General features: G+C 38.5%; 2 protein-coding genes across 2 annotated transcripts in view; one reads left to right on the top strand and one right to left on the bottom strand.

The window, feature by feature from the left end:
• Window positions 1–10686, bottom strand: part of TMC1 (transmembrane channel like 1) — a 180290-nt gene extending 169604 nt beyond the window's left edge. Inside the window, exons 1-2 of the mRNA XM_065530686.2 lie at window positions 10633–10686; window positions 4418–4527 (exon numbers count right to left, since the gene is read on the bottom strand). Of these exons, the coding sequence (XP_065386758.1) occupies window positions 4418–4527; window positions 10633–10686 (164 nt within the window). The remainder of the gene's footprint in view (window positions 1–4417; window positions 4528–10632) is intronic.
• LOC102142150 (small ribosomal subunit protein uS10-like) lies at window positions 10453–11095 on the top strand. Its single transcript, XM_045372576.2, has one exon. It carries the CDS (start codon window positions 10685–10687, stop codon window positions 11033–11035), a length of 351 nt encoding a protein of 116 aa, XP_045228511.2. The 5' UTR covers window positions 10453–10684; the 3' UTR covers window positions 11036–11095.
• The last annotated feature ends 7981 nt before the right edge of the window (window positions 11096–19076 follow it).

Below are 19076 nucleotides of genomic sequence, written 5' to 3'. Positions count from 1 at the left end.
TGTCGTCTGGTCGCTCTGCTTTTCACATAACCCAAGCTCCTCCATTCAGAGAAGATGTAACCAAAGGCCATGGAGGAACTATGGAGGGAACCATGAGCCGCGTTCTCCACTTCTGAAAGCCATCATGCAGGTCATTCTTCTTCATGGAGAAAGCAAAGTTCACTTACTTGTGAGTGAGAAAATGTTCCCTCCCAGGAGCTGGTGTTGGTAGCGCACACATCTAGAGCCTTCACCTACATCTAAATATAGATCAGGAGAAATTCGGTAGGCAACAAAAAGCTAAGCAGAATTTTAAAATAAAGCAAACTAACTGAAGGCCTGTTAGATTAATCTCTGTAAACTAAGGTGTGGTGGTGCCAGACATAACATTCAGGTCTCCTGACTAGAGCTTGAGTCACCAGTTGTCAGACTTGTGAATTCCAAAGAGGAGCTTGCCCTGGTTTATTTCAGCTTGCCAGGGCTTCCACCCATCCATCCTCAGGCCATTGGAATGTAGTGCTAAAGCACCCTGGATTTGATATTCTATGTGTGAAATATCTTTGTACCACTTTCTGTAGCAACCTATCTAAAACAGTCACCAAATCTAAAAATAGACATTCTTCCTTAAGTTATGGCTTTGAGTCCATATAACCAATGGGGGAAAATAGTACCAGAGTCCAACCTTTTTTTCTAACACCTCCACTAAGCAGGAACTAAGAAAAGGAGTGGGGACCTAGACTAGAAATATCTCTTCTTATACTCACCTGAAAGCAGCTCTCAGAAGATGTCGTAAAACCAAGGTTCACATCACCCATTATTCAAGCACCTCATACAGTTGACCATCCACTCAATAAACACAGTAATGTACCACATAACGACACTTCAGTCAATGACAGACCACATACACAAAGGTGGTGTCATAAGATTATAATGGAACTAAAATATTCCTATCAGCTACAAACACTGAAGGGGGAGCGTTCCCTGATCCCCCTTGCAGGACATGTGGAAGGGGCGTGGCTCATCTGTTGGGCAGCCACTGCTGCGCAAGCCCGTTATAGGAGAGGGAGCATGTAGACAGACAGGTGCAGGAGCCAGGGCGAGCACTTTTGGGTTCCCGCCCCACGGTGGCATCTAGGGGTGTGTGCCTGTGACTCTCAAAGTCCCAGTGGGTGTGCTACAGTGCTCTTTTAGCTCCGCCATTGGCAGATGGCTTAAGTGTTAACCAGCTCAGTGCCCTCTTGGCACCTGGGTTCTTGTCCAGTGTCCAGGAAGAATCAAGTCACACATGAACTTGAAGGATGGTGAATGCGGGGATTTTACTGGGTGATGGAGGTGGCTCTCAGCAGGATGGATGGGGAGCTGGAAAGGGATTGGAGTGGAAGATGATCTTCCCCTGGAGTTTGGCTGTCCTGCAACTGATCTCCTCTCTGACCATCCCCCTCCAAACTCCTCTTGACATTCAAATGCTCCTTCTCTTCTCACCTTCTCTGCAGCACCACTCTTCTGCTTCTCTGCTCTTCTGTTTGCTTATCTGCTCATCTGCTCATCAAGCCTAGGACTTGGGGTTTATATGGGTACAGCACAGAGCGGCATGGCAGGTCGAAAGGTAACATTTGGGTGCACAAACAGGAATGTCTATTCCCGTTTAGGGCTGCAGGTTTCCAGGCTTGGGAGTAAGGCTTTTACCAGGGAACTGCCCTCTTCTACCCAGTATTTCCCTGTCTCCTGTCTATACCAGCATGGTAGCTCTGGTAACGTCATAGCTCAACACATTACTCACATGTTTGTGGTGGTCTTGGTGAAACACACCTACTGCACTGCCAGGCATACAAAAATGTAGCACAATTAGGTACAGTACATAAAACTTGATAATGATAATAACAGACTCTGTTACTGGTGCATGTATTTACTGTACGATATCTTAATCATTATTTTAGAGTGTACTCCTTCTATTTGTAAAAAAGGAAATTAACTATAAAACAGCCTCAGACAGGTCCTTCAGGAGGTATTCCAGAAGAAGGCATTGTTATCGCAGGAGATGAGAGCTTCGTGTTATTGTTCATGAAGATCTTCCAGTGGGACAAGATGTGGAGGTGGAAGATAGTGATACTGATGATCCAGACCCTGTGTAGGCCTGGGGTAATGCGTTTGTGTCTTCATTTAAATTAAAAAGTTTAAGGGGAAAAAATAAAAATAGAAAGCACTTATAGAATAAGTATATAAAGAAAATATGTTTGTACAGTTGTACAAAGTGTGTTTTATGCTGTTATAAAAGAGTTAAAAGTTCAAAAAAATTAAAAACTTTAAAAAGTAAAAAATGTATAGTAAGCTAAGGGTAATTTGTTATCAAAAAGAGAAAAATATTTTAATAAACTTAGTATACTCTAAGTATGTGGTGTTTATAAAGTCTACACTGAAACCACCTTTGCAAACATTATAACAGGGACAAAATTATGACAGTGAAAGAGATCTGACCTAACAAATTCCATCTTGATTCTAACCTCCAAGCTGCCCTTGTCCATTCCTGGCGATAGGTTCAACTAACTTTGGGAGGAACGTAGTTTATAGTTTAACTTTGAAACAAAGATGATAACAGCCCTTTCCTTAAATAAACCCCCTTCTTTCCTGGGGACTAGACTTTGTAGGACTAACAAATTAGCCACGAGATCTGCAACTCCCCCAATTACTCCTGCAAATAACATCACTATTATAGAACCTAAGATTGGTCTTTTGAGATGTCTTTTCAGGTTTTTGCATTTCTGATAATTGGTGGTCCCACCTGGACCCACCAACCAGTCCTGTGGCCCCACCAAGAAGCAGATTCTAACACCTCCACTAAGCAGGAAGTAAGAAAAGGAGTGGACTTGAGAAATGCACGAGGACCATTTTCCACACCCCTATGATTGTATCTCCAACCAGTCAGCAGCACCATTCCCTGCTATCCTTGAAAAACACTACCTTCCGAATTTTCAGGGAGACTGATTTGAGTAATAAAACTTCAGTCTCCCATTCAGCTGGCTCTGTATGAATTAAACTCTTTCTCTACTGCAATTCCTGGTTCTTGATAAATTGGCTCTATCCAGGCAGCAGGCAAAATGAACCCGTTGGGTGGTTACGAGAACATATCCCAGTTGTTAAGCAATGCATGACTGAATTTACTAAGTCTTAACTCTTGTTGTGGCAGTAGGGATCTATGATATAAAAAGTTAGCCATATCCTTGCTTCCCAAGATTTTCTAGTATTATCATTGAGATAACTTACATCCTGAAATTTCTGGAGGAATGCTGATTACAAGTGTTTTATGGCTAAGATACATTGTTACAGAATTTTTCATTTTTTTCTTAAAAAAGCAACAAAAGTTTGAATTTATTGCTTATTAATTAACGAGCACACTTTTTTCAAATCATTTGAAAAACACAAAACAAAAAGCTTTAAATGCTATTAAACATCAAAACATAAAAGATGAGATCTGATAGATGCAAAAACTTCCTAAAGAGACAGAATGGCTCCCAGGGCAGAATAAGTAGCCAAAATGATGGTATTGATACACTTAAGGAAAAAGAGACCAGGCGCAGTGGCTCACACCTATAATCCCAGTACTCTGGGAGGCCGAGGCCAGTGGACCACACGAGGTCAAGTTCAAGACCAGCCTGGCCAACATGGTGAAACCCTGTCTCTACTAAAAATGCAAAAAAAAAAAAAAAAAAAAAAAAATAGCTGAGTGTGGTGGCACACATCTCTGATCCTAGCTACTCAGGAGGTTGAGGCAGAAGAATCGCTGGGACCAGGGAGGTGGAAGTTGCAGTGAGTACTTCAGCCTGGGTGACAGAGCAAGACTCTATCTCAAAAAAAGAAAGGAAGAAAGGAAGAAAAGAAAGAAAGGAAGGAAAGAAGCAAGGAAGGAAGGAAGGAAGGAAGGAAGGAAGGAAGGAAGGAAGGAAGGAGGAAGAAAGAAAGAAAGAAAGAAAGAAAGAAAGAAAGAAAGAAAGAAAGAAAGAAAGAAAGAAAGAAAGAAAGAAAGAAAGAAAGAAAGAAAGAAAGAAAGAAAGAAAGAAAGAAAGAAAGAAAGAAAGAAAGAAAGAAAGAAAGAAAGAAAGAAAGAAAGAAAGAAAGAAAGAAAGAAAGAAAGAAAGAAAGAAAGAAAGAAAGAAAAAAGAAAGAGAAAAAGAAAGAAAGAAAGGAAGGAAGGAAGGAAGGAAGGAAGGAAGAAAGAAAGAAAGAAAGAAAAAAGAAAGAAAGAAGAAAAGAAAAAGAAAATGTGTCAAAGGAGATGTAGTGGTTGGAAAGGGAAGCACAGGAAATGGCAAGTGAAAGAGGATACCATGTTAGTGCTTATTAAATGTTACCCAGTGGCAAGAGATCCAGATCCTGGGGAAGTCCTTCCAATGTTTTTGCTTCTATTGGCAAAACTAGAATGTTCTATCAGACCTAGCCGAACCTATCCCTCGAGTCTGCCAACCTGTTCTGCTCTTGATCAAGGGCTCTCCAAGCAATGTTTGCATCATAATCTGGTTCCCCCATGTAGACTTTCTGTAGGCCAATAATTTGCTAGTCAGCAGACACAAACCAGCTGTGAGTTTAGCAACTAGCCAACTGACCACAACAAACTCACCTCATCGTTGGACTTTGTCAGATTTGCAACCTAACAAAATGTAATTTAATTTCAAAAATTTGTTTTAAAACTTATTAAAGGAAACTCAAAATTGAGAAAAAATTATCTGGCCAAGTGTTTCAATATTTAGTCTGGAAAAAAGTGGTCAGTAGTCACATAAGGAACATAAATAACAACTCCACACCAAAGCACTTGGAGATGAGTCACATGTAACTGGTGCATACTTAATACCACAGAAGTATGAAAAGGAGAAATTATGTCTTACTAAGGAAATCCAGGAAAGCATCACAGAGGAAGCAGTAATCAAGTGAGGCTTGAAGAATGAGCACAGTGATGATAAGCAGAGACCTAGAGAGGCTGAGGTGATTTCTCCAGTCAAATAAAATGTAGAAGGTGGAAAATGTGCTGGGCACGCAGGCACACAGGTTAGATGTGCACTTAAAGTAAAACTAAGTTTAAATGGTAGAAGAAGATGACACAGCAGCTTGGGAAGTATAAATGTCACATGGCAGCAATGCCAAACCATCTAATCTTTATAATAAGGAAGAAACGTCATGGAGTGAGACTCTAGGAATTAGGCAAGGCTACAAAATTTTATCCATGGCTGAAAACTGAAAAGCATACTTTTAACTCCATTGACATTCTTTTTGTTTGTTTGTTTGTTTGTTTTTGAGATGGAGTCGCGCTCTGTCGCCCAGGCTGGAGTGCAGTGGCACGAACTTGGCTCACTGCAACCTCGGTCTCCCAGGTTCAAGCGATTCTCCTGCCTCGGCCTCCCAAGTAGATGGGACTACAGGTACTTGCCACCATGCATGGCTAATTTTTTGTATTTTTCTAGTAGAGACGGGGTTTAACTGTGTTAGCCAGGATCGTCTCGATCTCCTGACCTCATGATCCGCCCGCCTCAGCCTCCCATACATTCTTATATAAGGTATTGATAATTTCCATCCAAATACTTGGATGAATGCAAACTAAAATGAAAAGTGAAGGACAAGGGCTTGAGAGTCCTGGAACCTGGATAAGAAAGGCATTATTGTAATATGGGAAGCCACAGGAGGATACGAACTTGGGATAATTCATAATTTTGACTGGGTCTTCCAAGCATCTCCTGCACAGTTCAGGAGATATTTTTGCAAGAAGAGCCTTGTCTATTCATATTGCCATAAAGATATGAAAATCTAGAATACATCTATTTTCTACTAATTCGGTAGAAGGTTATTATGACCAAGATGTATCTATATGCAAAATCTTATATGTGCAGTCTGAGAAACTCTGGAATGCTCTGAAAAAATTTTTGTGCATTTGGAGGAGTTGGAACAGATGTAGAAAGACAAGAAAACTCCTCTCTTCTTTGAATCAAAAATAAAAGGTTATTTTTTTCAAAGGCAGATAGAATTGAAGGAGAAAATGCTATTGTATTGCTCATTGCCTCTCAAAAACCCATTGTTTAAGAACTGGACAGCTGACCTGAATGTAAAGTTCAAGGAAAAGGAAATATATTTGAGGTACAGAATTCAATTTCTCAAAATCACCATGTGTGAAGCCTCAAGCTAGTTGCAAATTTAACTTGCATACAATATTGTCCATGAAGTGAAAAAGCAGAAAAAAAAAAAAAATAGCCATTGTCGCTGGGAAGTCTGTTTAATTGTTCACTACCCAGGAAGTGTCATGGTGCTTCATAAATGAGGGATCCATATTCAGTTCAGACTTTAAGCAAATGAGAACATTAACATCAAGGGGGTATGAAGCCACTTCAATCCACACAGTACATTGATGATCTTCCTCCTCAAGGAGAAGGACAGGCAGGAGGAATAAGATAGACCATTAACACTCAGTGGTAGAAAATGATGTCGTATTATGCAGTCATTCTCAGAGTTAGAAAGCAATGATTTCGAACTCTGTCATCAGCGGTTAAGGCCCAGGAATCACAAATAGAAACCCCAACTAACATCAGATCAGGAGCAGAACAGAGTGCACAAAAGAGTGGATTAGCTGCCCCATTAGAAATTCTTCAGTTCTTTTGCTTAAAGGTTCTCATGAGTTACCTTAAGAGGAGGAACTAGATATCTTAATAAAACCTGCTATGTGCCCTACTAACTCTAATTATAGAGATTATATCTAAAAAAAAAAAAAAAGAAAAAGAAAAAAAAAGAGAAAGAAAAAAGAAAATGTGTCAAAGGAGATATAGTGGTTGGAAAAGGAAGCACAGGAAATGGCAAGTGAAAGAGGAGTTAATTATAGTTCAGTTCAATACCTGAAGGATATTTGTTTAAAGAGTAAACAAACTCCACATGGCTTTTGTTTGTTTTTTGTCTGTTTTTGGACACAGGGTCACACAGGGTCTTGCTCTGTTGCCCAGGCTGGAGTGCAGGGGTGCAATTTTGACTCACCACAATCTCCGCCTCCCAGGTTCAAGTGATTCTCATGCTTCACCCACCCCAGTAGCTGGGACTATAGGCACAGGCCACCACATCTGACTAATTTTTTATTTTTAGTAGAGATGGGGTTTCACCATGTTGGCCAGGCTGGTCTTGAACTCCTGGCCTCAAATAATCTGCCCACCTTGGCCTCCCAAAGTTCTGGGATTATAGGCATGAACCACTGCTCCCGTCCCAAAGTCCATCTTTTAATCTGGCTCCATTGAATTTCACTTTTCCAACCCTGGATAACATAGCAGGAGATCCTGTAGCTTTCTTGTTATTTTCAGTTGTAGGAACCACCTCATTTTGAGAATTTAGATTCATTTTCAGGTGTTCAAATATCCAGTCCAGTCTATATTAAAACTGTAATCTCACATCCTATTCCAAGCTTCTCTCCTCTACCTCCTCATGCCAGGAACTGAGGCTTGGAGACCTAAGGGCAGAAGTGAATATAGGCATCTTTTTGACCACTTCTTCTGATTTATGTTTCTTTCTCCACTCATCATGAGGCTTCTGGAACACATGTTGTCTGGGTTAATAGAGTAAATATTAGAAGAAGAGCAAAAAGTTAAGCATTTTTGCTCACACTATATGGCCACCATGTCCTTGTGCTAGCATCTGTGGTTATTGCCTGGAAAAACTTCTAAATTCTTCAGAACCACTCCCTTTTTCCCTGAGGGAATCTTCACTCTGATTTCTTGCCTTAGATTACATATTTTCCTGAAGGCCTTTTGTAACACCCCAACAGTTCATCCCATCAGCTCCTTCTGTGTCTGCAAGACCCTCACCCTAGCAAGCACCCTTCTTGGGAGAGTAATCATCAGAGTTTCTGAATCTCTCTTACTTTTTATTGCATGTCCTTGGCTCAGAAGGGATACATGAATTCTTGCCTTTGAAAAAATAACAAAAATGTAAGAAGCTGTTTTCAATAATTCTGTTCTATAAAAACATATTCCTATGCATAGGTACTACATGTTATACACATTTAGCAAAAGTTGTCTAGGATAGAGAGTTAAAAATTAGCTAGAAAGAAGGAAGGAAGAAAAGAGTTAAGGAATAGAAGCTAATTTATGCAACTCTACCTGTGTGTCAGGGCCTGCACTGCAAAACAGGTATTATCTCCATTTTGTAGATGAGTAAGTTAGACTAAAAGAGATGAAATGTGGCCGGGCACGGTGGCTCACGCCTGTAATCCCAACACTTCGGGAGGCAGAGACGGGTGGATCACGAGGTCAGGAGATCGAGACCATCCTGGCTAAAATGATGAAACCCCGTCCTTACTAAAAATACAGAAAAACTACCCGGGCATGGTGGCAGGTGCCTGTAGTCCCAGCAACTAGGGAGGCTGAAGCAGGAGAATGGCGTGAACCCGGGAGGCGGAGCTTGCAGTGAGCCTAGATCTCGCCACTGCACTCCAGCCTGGGTGACAGAGCGAGACTCCGTCTCAAAAAAAAAAAAAAAAAAAGAGATGTTTAGTTATAGTGAACAACCATAGTTTTTTTGTTTTTTTGTTTTTTGTTTTTTATTAAGACAGAGTCTCACCCTGTCACCCAGGCGAAAAAGTACATAGTATATATTGCCTCTACAATTCAACTGATACTTTATATCCTGCACCCAAATATTTTTCTTACTGTGGTCCTATACTACCTTTTAATTTTTCTAAGTATTTTTTCCATCTGCCCAAATAGATTATGAGCTTCTCAAGGAGTGTTTATTACACTTTTTGTTGTATTCAGTAATCAACATATATTGAATATTGTGTTAAACCCATTAAAATTTAAAGTACACAGCTTGTTCAAACACAAGGGGCTATGAGGATAATTTCATCACTGTGCTTGTAGATATGAATCTGTATTGATGGGAACTGACTTTTCCCCATACCACAGCCTGAACAGGAGGAAGAATTCTCATATAGTAATATGAAATATTTAAATTAGTACTAAAAATTAGTTTCCTAATTGAAACAACTGTTAAACTATGGACTGTGTCATGGCCGATTTGGCAGGGGAGCTTAAGAGATTCAGCTTCTGCCTACCGATACTTTTCATTGTCTGGGACAATTTTGGTTTGGATTCTTTTAATTTTGTCTTATTGTAAAGTTATGGACTTTACAACCCTTCTTCTAGTCTTTCCAAGACCTATAAAGACATCAGACAAAAGCAGAATTTCATCTTTCTTTTCCCATTATAACATACCATATGGATACACCCAAGACTTATACATATTGTCATATGGAACTCAGATACTAAAAATCTATTATCTTTGGCAAAAACCAGAACTGGGAGAACCACCCCAAAACTGAAAAATATGTTTTGAAGATATTCTCATTTACCTGTTTACATCATGTAAAATTATGATAACTAAAGGGAATCCTCAAATAATTAAGTAAAAACATCTCATTAAAAAACAGTACTGGAATTCTGCTCCCAGCCACAATCCACTAACTAGGAATGCATTTACCTTCTTACCTTAAGCAACTAGAAAGTCAGACAAAATATATGAAACATCTTTCTTCACACATTGTTCAATAGACAGCCCGAGACAGTGATCTCTGAAAGGGAAGGAAATGAGATGACCCCTGATGTTGCCTGATATTTTCGCCTGAGAAGAGTTTCCAGGCTGCAACATAGGCAGGGGAAACCCAAACAGTGGCTTGTGGTCTCACTGAGTTGAGGAGACATAGTGCTGATTTCAGGGAGTTTCACACACTTAGAATTTGTGGGATAGAATAACAGAAACGAGTGACACACAGAGAGCTCTGGAGATCTTTGAATCCTTTCAAACTTTGGCTGAACACTGCTGTATGCATGGATGTGTGGTAACTACTAAGGCCAGGGAAAGAACTATCAGAAAGGAGTACGCAGAACAGTGTCCAGACCTTACAAGAATCAGGAATAGCTTAGGCTGTCAACCAGTCAAAGGAGAAAGACCTCCTATCTCACAGAACGTGAGACCCTTCAGAGGGCTATTTCCTAGATCAAAGTAGCCCTGCTCTGAACTCACCCTAACAAATCTTAAAAGCAAAACTCAAAAGCCATCCAGCTAATTCCAAGAAACTTATCTGCATCCCACGGGGGAAAAAAAAAGAAATCCGACAATATTTAAAGGAATACAGAAAAATCCAGGACACAAAAATGTAAAATTCATCATGTCCAATTGTAAATGAAGTTTACTTTTATAAATTTATTTTGATAAAAAAAAAATTACCAAGTAAGCAAAGTAGGGAAAATATTGCCTTCCAACCAGAATAGTAATCAAATCAATCAACAGAAATAGATCTAGTAATTTCATAGATGATAGAATTAGCAGATAGCAACAGTAAAACAATTGTTATAAGTATACCCCAAATGTTTAAGACGATGAGAAAAACAAAAAACGTTGTCAAATACAAATCAAACTCTGCAGCTAGAAAATACAATATTTGAAATGAGAAACATACTGGATAGGATAAACTTTAGATTAGATATTGGCCCAAAAAAAGACCACCAAACTTGAAGACAGATTTTACCCAAAGTGAAACAGAAGGAAATTAAGATTTTAAAACATGAAACACCTCTTTGAGGAAGACGTGGTCGTAGGTGGTGCGGAGCTCCAATCCGCCCACACCTGCTCCTGACTCACCGCTGTTAGCTCTCGCCGCCGAAGAAGTCGGTCAGGAAGCCACGCAGCAGCCATGGCTTTTAAGGATACTGGAAAAACAACCATGGAGCAGGAGTTGGCAATTCACCAAATTCGAATCACTCTAACAAGCTGCAACGTAAAATCCCTGGAGAAGGTGGGTGCTGACTTGATCAGAGGAGCAAAGGAAAAGAATCTCAAAGTGAAAAGACCAGTTCGAATACCTACTAATCACTACAAGAAAAAAAGCCCATGTGGTGAAGGTTCTAAGTCATGGGATCGTTTCCAGATGAGAATCCACAAGAGACTCATTGACTTGTACAGCCCGTCTGAGATTATTAAGCAGATTACTTCCATCAGTATTGAGCCAGGAGTTGAGATGGAAGTCACCATTGTAGACGTTTAAGTCAACTATTTTAATAAATTGATTACCAGTTGGAAACTTAAAAAAAAAAAAGAAAAAGAAAAAGAAACAAGCATCAGTAATCTTTTGAATGATATTAAGAAGTCTAGGATATTTGTAATTGGAGTCTCAGAAGGGAGGGTCAGAAAAAAAATGAGAAAATATGCACAAAGATAAGAATGGTCACAGACTACTCATCAGAAACTATGGAAGACAGAAATCCTTAAAGCACTGAAAAGGGACTAGCAACCTGTAATTGTACGTACTGTATTAGTCCATTCTCATGCTGCTATGAAGAAATACACGAGACTGGGTAATTTATAAAGGAAAGAGGTTTAATTGACTCACAGTTCAGCATGGCTGGGGAGACCTCAGGAAACTTACAATCATGGCAGAAGGTGAAGGGGAAACAGGCACCTTCTTCACAAGGTGGCAGAAAGGAGAAGTGCAAGCAGGTGAAATGCCAGATGCTTATAAAACCATCGGATCTCATGAGACTCACTCATTATTAGGAGAACAGCACAGGAGGAATGGTCTTCATGATCCAATTACCTCCACCTGGTCCCCCACCTTGACACGGGGATCATGTCCCCATGACATGGGGATCATGGGGATTACAATTCAAAGTGAGATTTGGATGGAGACATGGAACCAAACCTTATCATATGTCCATCAAAAAACTTCTTTCAAAAATTAACTAAAGGCTTTTTCAGACATACAAAAGTTCAGAGAACCATTGCCAACAGATCTGTGCTACAAAAAAATACTAAAGGTAGTTACTCAGGCAGAAGGAAAATTATACCAGATAGAAATTTGGATCTGAAATATGGAAGAAAAAAAAATAAAAATGGCAAATAAATGAAAAAATATGAAAGACTTTTTTCTTATTTTTAAAAAATCTCTTTTTAAGATAATTTAATATTTAAACCAAAAGTCATAATGATAGATTATAGAGTTTCTAGTATATATGGAATAAAATGCATGAAAACAATAGCACCAAGTACAGGATGGGGAACTGATATTTTTACCACTGTAAGGTTTCTAAAACATATGTAAGGGATATACCATTATTTGATGATAGACTGTGATAAGTTAAAGATTTATATTGTAAACCCACTAAAATGGAACAACAAAAAATTTATAGATAATATCCCAGTAGTGAAGATAGAATAAAATAAAAAATACTTAATCTAAAGGAAGAAAAGAGAATGAAGAATGAAGAATAGATGGAGACAAAAGAAGATACAAAAACATGTTAAACATCATTAGTCATTAGAGAAATTCAAACTAAAACCACAATGAAGTACCACTACACATCTTCTCAAAAGGCTAAAATCTAAAAGATTCACTCTTAATTCCAGATTTTGATGAGGATGAGGATCAACTGGAAATCTCATATGCTGCTGGTGAAAATGCAAAATTATATATTGCTACTTTGGAAAATCATTTGGCAGTTTCTTATGAAGTTAATCAAACACTTACCATACAACCCAGCAATTCCAATCCAAACATTCACACAAATTCTATTCAAATGTTCATAGCAGCTTTATTCGTAACAGCCCCAAATATAAAACAACTGGAATGTCCATTCACAAACAAATGGATAAACTGTGAACCATGTATACGATAGAATACTACTCAGCAATAAAAAGAAACAAATTATTGATATACCCAGCAATGTGGATGAATCTTTTTTTTCTCATTTCATACATTTTTGTTAAGCATTCTTTTTATTTTATTTTATTTTATTTTTTTATTATTATACTTTAAGTTCTAGGGTACATGTGCATAACATACAGGTTTGTTACATATGTATACTTGTGCCATGTTGGTGTGCTGCACCCATCAACTCGTCAGGACCCATCAACTCATCATTTACATCAGGTATAACTCCCAGTGCAATCCCTCCCCCCTCCCCCCTCCTTATAATAGGCCCTGGTGTGTGATGTTCCCCTTCCCAAGTCCAAGTGATCTCATTGTTCAGTTCCCACCTATGAGTGAGAACATGCAGTGTTTGGTTTTCTGTTCTTGTGATAGTTTGCTGAGAATGATGGTTTCCAGCTGCATCCATGTCCCTACAAAGGACACAAACTCATCCTTTTTTATGGCTGCATAGTATTCCATGGTGTATATGTGCCGCATTTTCTTGTGGATGAATCTTAAAAGCACCATACTAAATGTAAGAAGCCAGGCACGAAACAGTACTTACTGTGCATTTCCATTAAAACGAAATTCTAGAATATGCAAACTAATCTACACTGACAAAAAGCAGACTAGCAATTGCTTGGGTCTAGAGGTAGAATATATGGGTGGTGGGGTGTAGAGACGGAGGGAATGTGTGGATTTATTCCAAGAAGGCATGAGGAAACATTTTGAGGAGGCGGAAATCTTTATCATGATTTTTATAATGCATATACATTTGTCAAAACTTGTCAAATTGTCATTTTAAATGTACATAGTATATTGTGCCTAAAGTATACTAAGGCTGATTTTTAAAGTGGGATGAAAGAAAGGGAAATAAAGGAGTATCAACATTTTATCAGTCAAAGGAATAGCATAATGCTTTTGAGATTCATCCACATTGTTAGATGTATCAATAATTTGTTTCTTTTTGTTGTTGAATAGTATCCTATGGTATGTAAGTTTCACAGGTTTTTTGTGTGTGTCTATTCACCTGTTGATGTTCATCAGTCATTACTGACGAACATTTCAAACCCAAGGAGTGCTGCCACTTCAGAGGAATCCTGAAAGCACAAACCAGGTTAGGAACAAATGTGTCAATGTTCCTAATTTTCATAGGCTTTCTATAGCTTGCATAGCAATGTGCCTGACTCTGGTTTTGTTTCAATAATTGTTCTGTACTTCCCCCAAACACATTAATCTATAAACGCTTTGAGAGAAAGGACTCTGTCACATCACCTTCTTCCCAGAGCACTTAAAAAGAACAAAACAAGGCTGAGTGCAGTGGCTCATGCCTGTAATCCCAGCACTTCGGGAGGCTGAGATGCACAGATCACCTGAGGTCGGGAGTTCGAGACCAGCCTGACCTACATGGAGAAACCCCATCTCTACTAAAAATACAAAATTAGCCAGCCGTGGTGACACGGCTGTAATCCCAGCTACTCAGGAGGCTGAGGCAGGAGAATCGCTTGAACCCAGGAGGCGGAGGTTGCAGTGAGCCAAGATTACACCATTGCACTCCAGCCTGAGCAACAAGAGCGAAACTCCATCTCAAAAAAAAAAAAAAAAAGGAAGGAAAAAACAAATTGTTTGCTGAATGAGCTGTGATCACATGAATAAATGAGTTAATAAAGTGAATTTCTATGAGAATTTATAATCCCAACACATTGATATATAAACTATTTATTTATTGTAGGAAATGCTATCTATTAATCTTTATATATAGTAAAACATTATTCAAGTACCACAAATGTATAACTTTGAAGAATTTGTACAAGGCTTACCTTTGTATTGTTGAAAAAAAAATTTATATGGCCAAAGAGAGTATAGCAACATGGTGATGATTGCCACCTTTATTTTGTATGTCAATTCAAAGTTTAGAAATGGCTTTCACAAGCATTATCCCAATTAAGTGCTATTTTACCAATAGGCAGTTTCTACTTTAAAAAAAAAAAAAAATCACAGAATCTATTGATACATTGAAGGAAAATTTCAAAGGGCTTTTTCTAGCTAATATGTAGTTAACCTGCTTCAAATTATGATGAGACAAAAACAGAGAAAGCTCTCAATACAATTAAATTTTAAATTACAATTCAGAATTGTCATCATTTGTACAAATGTTCCCGTGGTTGGTCCGCATTGCAGGTTATTTCTTTGCAACACACTAAGGTTCTTAACTGATCCCGCCCTCCCTCTGGTAACTCTCTACTCCCTTAGCTTCTCCTCTCATCTCACTGGCCCATCCTTTTGTTTCTTCCATGGGTTTATCCTCCTCCACCCACCTCTAAATGCTGAAGTTATTCAGGGTGCCATTACTAGCTATCTTCCCTTGTTATTCTATATGCTTTCCCTAGGAAGCCACATGATTTTAAAAACTTTAACTCACAGATAATGACAAAATCAGTATCACCAACATCCACCTCTCTCCTATGCTACAGCAAACATCTTGAAAATAATCAAGCCATATCCCAAACACACCTTTTCTGCTGCCTTCCTGTTTTATTTATTATAATTTCCTTCTACTCAGATATACAAATGGCCCAACAAACCTATGGAAAAATGTTCAGCATCACTACTTATCAGGGAAACGCAAATCAAAACCACAGTGGGATACCACCTCACTCCAACAATGGTCATAATCAAAAAAAAGAAATGTTGTCGTGAATATGATGAAAAGAGAACACTTTTACACTGTTGGTGGGAATGTAAAACTAGTACAATTGCTATGGAAAACTGTGGAGATTCCTTAAAGAACTAAAAGTAGATATACCATTTGATCCAGCAATCCCACTGGGTAGCTACCCAGAGGAAAAGGAGTCATTATGTGAAAAAAATACTTGCACACACATGTTTATAGCAGCACAATTTGCAATTGCAAAAATATGGAACCAGCCCAAATGCCCATCTATCAACAAGTAGATAAAGAAAATGTAGGACATATATATGTACCATGGAATAGTACTTAGCCATAAAAAAGTAATAAAATAATGGCATTCACAGCAACCTGAATAGAATTGGAGACTATTATTCTAAGTGATGCAACTCAGAAATGGAAAACCAAACATCATATGTTCTCACTCATAATTGGGAGCTAAATTATGAGGACCCAAAGGCGTAAGAATGGTACAATGGACTTTGGAGAGTCAAGCAAAAGGGTGGGAAGGGGGTGAGGGATAAGAGACTAACACTGGGTATAGAGTACACTGCTCAGGTGATGGGTGCACCAAAATCTCAGAAATCACCACTAAAGAACTTATTCATGTAACCAAACACCACCTGTTCCCCAAAAACTTACTGAAATTTTAAAAATAAAAATAAAAATAATTTCCCTTCTACTTGACTGACCAAGTTAGAAACTTGGGAGTCATTCTTAATACCTTCTTATCCCTCATCTTCTCACATTCAATCTCACCAAATACTAGCATTTCTACGTATCAAATGTTTATTTAGAGTTTTTTCTTTCTGTATCAGACAGAGACACGATGTACATCATCCAGTTCCCTTGAATGTTTCCTTCCTTTCTATGGCTCTGCCCAAATCCCAGCCCCAACCAAACACTTTCCCTTGAAGTGGCAAGCCTACAGCAGAGTGGACAACCTGCAATCGCAGAGATTTTAGGGCCTGTGCCAATTCCAGATTTGGCTAAAACATCGCACCATGGAGTGTGGGATCTAGGATCTTACAGCAATGCCATGTTGAAGGAACTTGATAACACAACTCAGAAGTGTGTTGTGTTGACTCTCCATGGAGTGAAAACAGCATACAGGAGGTTATCCAGGCAGGTAAATTTGCCTTGCTTCATCTCTTCATGGGCTATCTCCACAGATTTCCTTGTGTTCTCTGCAGAGTATTTCAACAATCTGAGCAATGGACTTGTTCTGTCCCAACTGGATAAAGAAAATGTGATACACACACACACACACACACACACACACACACACATATATATATATACACCGTGAAATACCATGCAGCCATAAAGAAAGAATGAGATTATGTCGTATGTGGAAACATGGATGGAGCTGCAGGACATTATCCTTAGCCAACTAATGCAGAAACAGACAACCAAACACGACGTTCTCATTTATAAGTACGATAATGATAAGCACTTATGAACACAAAGAAGGAAACAACAGACACTGGGGTCTATGTGAGCGGGGAGGATAGGATGACGGAGGAGAGGAGAAAACATAACTACACTATTGGGTTCTGGGCATATATACCTGGGTGATGAAATAATATGCAAAACAAACCCCCATGACACATGTTTACCTATGTAACAAACCTTCATATGTACTCCCAAGCCTAAAATAAAAGTTTCAAAAAAGGCTTATTCTGTCCCTTCATAGCTTGTCGAAAGCCATCATAGTAAGGCATCACTTGTCCTTCCTTTACCTCTAGTCATCACGGTGACTCATCACTGAACATTGTACAGAACCTGGCACATAATGGACACTCAATAATGGAGCTATTGTTATGATACTGTGACATTATGTAAACCACACCAGGCAAGTCTATCATTTTTCTCCATTTTTATGAAGCCCAAGTATTGTCTTAAAAACTACATTTGCTTTGTATTTATTGATTTTTATCCATTTTATTACGTAAAAACCAAACATAATTCTCATATAAAAAGTTTGGAAGAGAATACCCAAATGTTGATAATGATATTTTTGTGGTGGGAGTCTGTATTTCCTTCAGTGCATCATTTAGTATATTTTCTCTAAAGTTTACATATTTTCCGCAACAACATATATTACATTCATAATTAAAATAAAACTATTAAACTTTAAAATACCTGCTATGTGAGTGCAATAAGGTTAATAAATGATAAATAATATGCAGCAATAATAAACAGCAGGAATAATCCATTCTAATTTGACTTGCTTAATGAGATGGTTGGCATTTAAGATAGCCTGAGCAGATTTATTACAAGTTTTTGTAAAAATTATTGGGCACTTAAAAAGTTTGCCAACACTATAACTACCTAAAATAGCCTGAGGAACTTGAAGATCCCAGGGTTGAGAAAAATGCTAAGGTCTTGAAATCTACCATCTTCCATAAGATTTGAATCCTGTTCTTACTAATGAAAAACCACCCCACCCTATTAAGAGCTAATATGAAACTTTGGGCCATTTCCAATAGCTTCTTTGGAAAGATGTGTAGAGCCTCATACGAAGTGGTTGTTTTGTTTCTGTTTTTTCAAAAGCAATGGCTTTCTCAATAATGATGTTCTCCAGGTGTTTAAAGTTAATAAAATGAGCATATTAAATAGGATACTACTCAGATTCCCAAGATACGGGCCTGAAGCTGGATGGCTTTACTAGATTATCTCTAAATGAGGTCTCTGTTTCCACTTTCCATTTCTAAGATTAAATAAGCAAGCTAACAAAATGACTGATAGCGAGATTATCTGGACTAGACAGTCTATACAGAAAAGCAAATGTGTGTGTTCAGGTTTTTCCTATTTGAAAATTCTGCCAGTTTGTCTTTAGGAAACCGAAATGTTGTTGAAAATAGATCCAAGTGTAAGCTACATAAATGTCACAGAATGACTGATGAATGAACATGCCACACATTATCCATGTAGTACTGAAAATGCACCCTATGGCAAGTCACAGCAAGCAAAAATGTGTTTTATCACATTGCTCGTTCCTTCACATAAATATCCTACAACAATAGGGTTTGATGTCTCCTTTCTCTGCTATCCCTGCCTTTACCTGCTTCCTCTTCTTCTCAACTTTACTTAATTTAGAACTTTGCTTAATTCATAAACGGAAGTAGAACAAGTCCTCTTTCAAAAGCTGTCTCACACACCAATCTGACAATAGGTCACTGCTGTGGAATAAAGCCCGTTTTTGAGTTGCTATGCTGAAATCTCAGTGCATTTTCCTATCCTCCATTGTCTTCCTGAATGAAAGCAAGGTCAGTTTTAGCACTTACCAGTTGGTGAAATCATTCATCCATAAAAGAGAAGAAGGTGGAGAGATATTAAATCCTTCTCAATTTCTCAGAAAACAAAGGGAAACTACCCACAGGAAAAAAAAAAAAATGAAAGAGGGAAAACCCCAAAAGAGGGAACAAAAATTGTAAAACAAACTTCTCAAAGTTTTCAAATACCTTTATACCTCTCAGAAAGACATAGTGTCCTACAGACAGTCTCGATTTTGTAAATACCTTTTTTGGGTGGCATCCTGGGGGTGTCCTGTCAGAAGGTCTCAGTGGCTGGCTGGTTTGGAGAGGGATTGCAGGATGAAGGGACAAATATTTCAGGTTTGATCTAGCACATCCACACAGTTCTGCCTGCCACTGAAAGTGCTCCCCTGGTGCCATTTCACCGTCTGAAACTTAAGAAGGTACTAAT

The sequence above is a fragment of the Macaca fascicularis genome, chromosome 15 (assembly GCF_037993035.2).
Source record: "Macaca fascicularis isolate 582-1 chromosome 15, T2T-MFA8v1.1".
Taxonomy (NCBI): domain Eukaryota; kingdom Metazoa; phylum Chordata; class Mammalia; order Primates; family Cercopithecidae; genus Macaca; species Macaca fascicularis.
The sequence above is the reverse complement of the archived record's forward strand: the minus strand, read 5'-3'. Positions and strand labels throughout refer to the sequence as shown.

What these genes read in the sequence shown, in the direction of transcription:
- LOC102142150 (XM_045372576.2), top strand. Translation starts at nt 10,685, where the DNA reads ATGGCTTTTAAGGATACTGGAAAAACAACCATGGAGCAGGAGTTGGCA.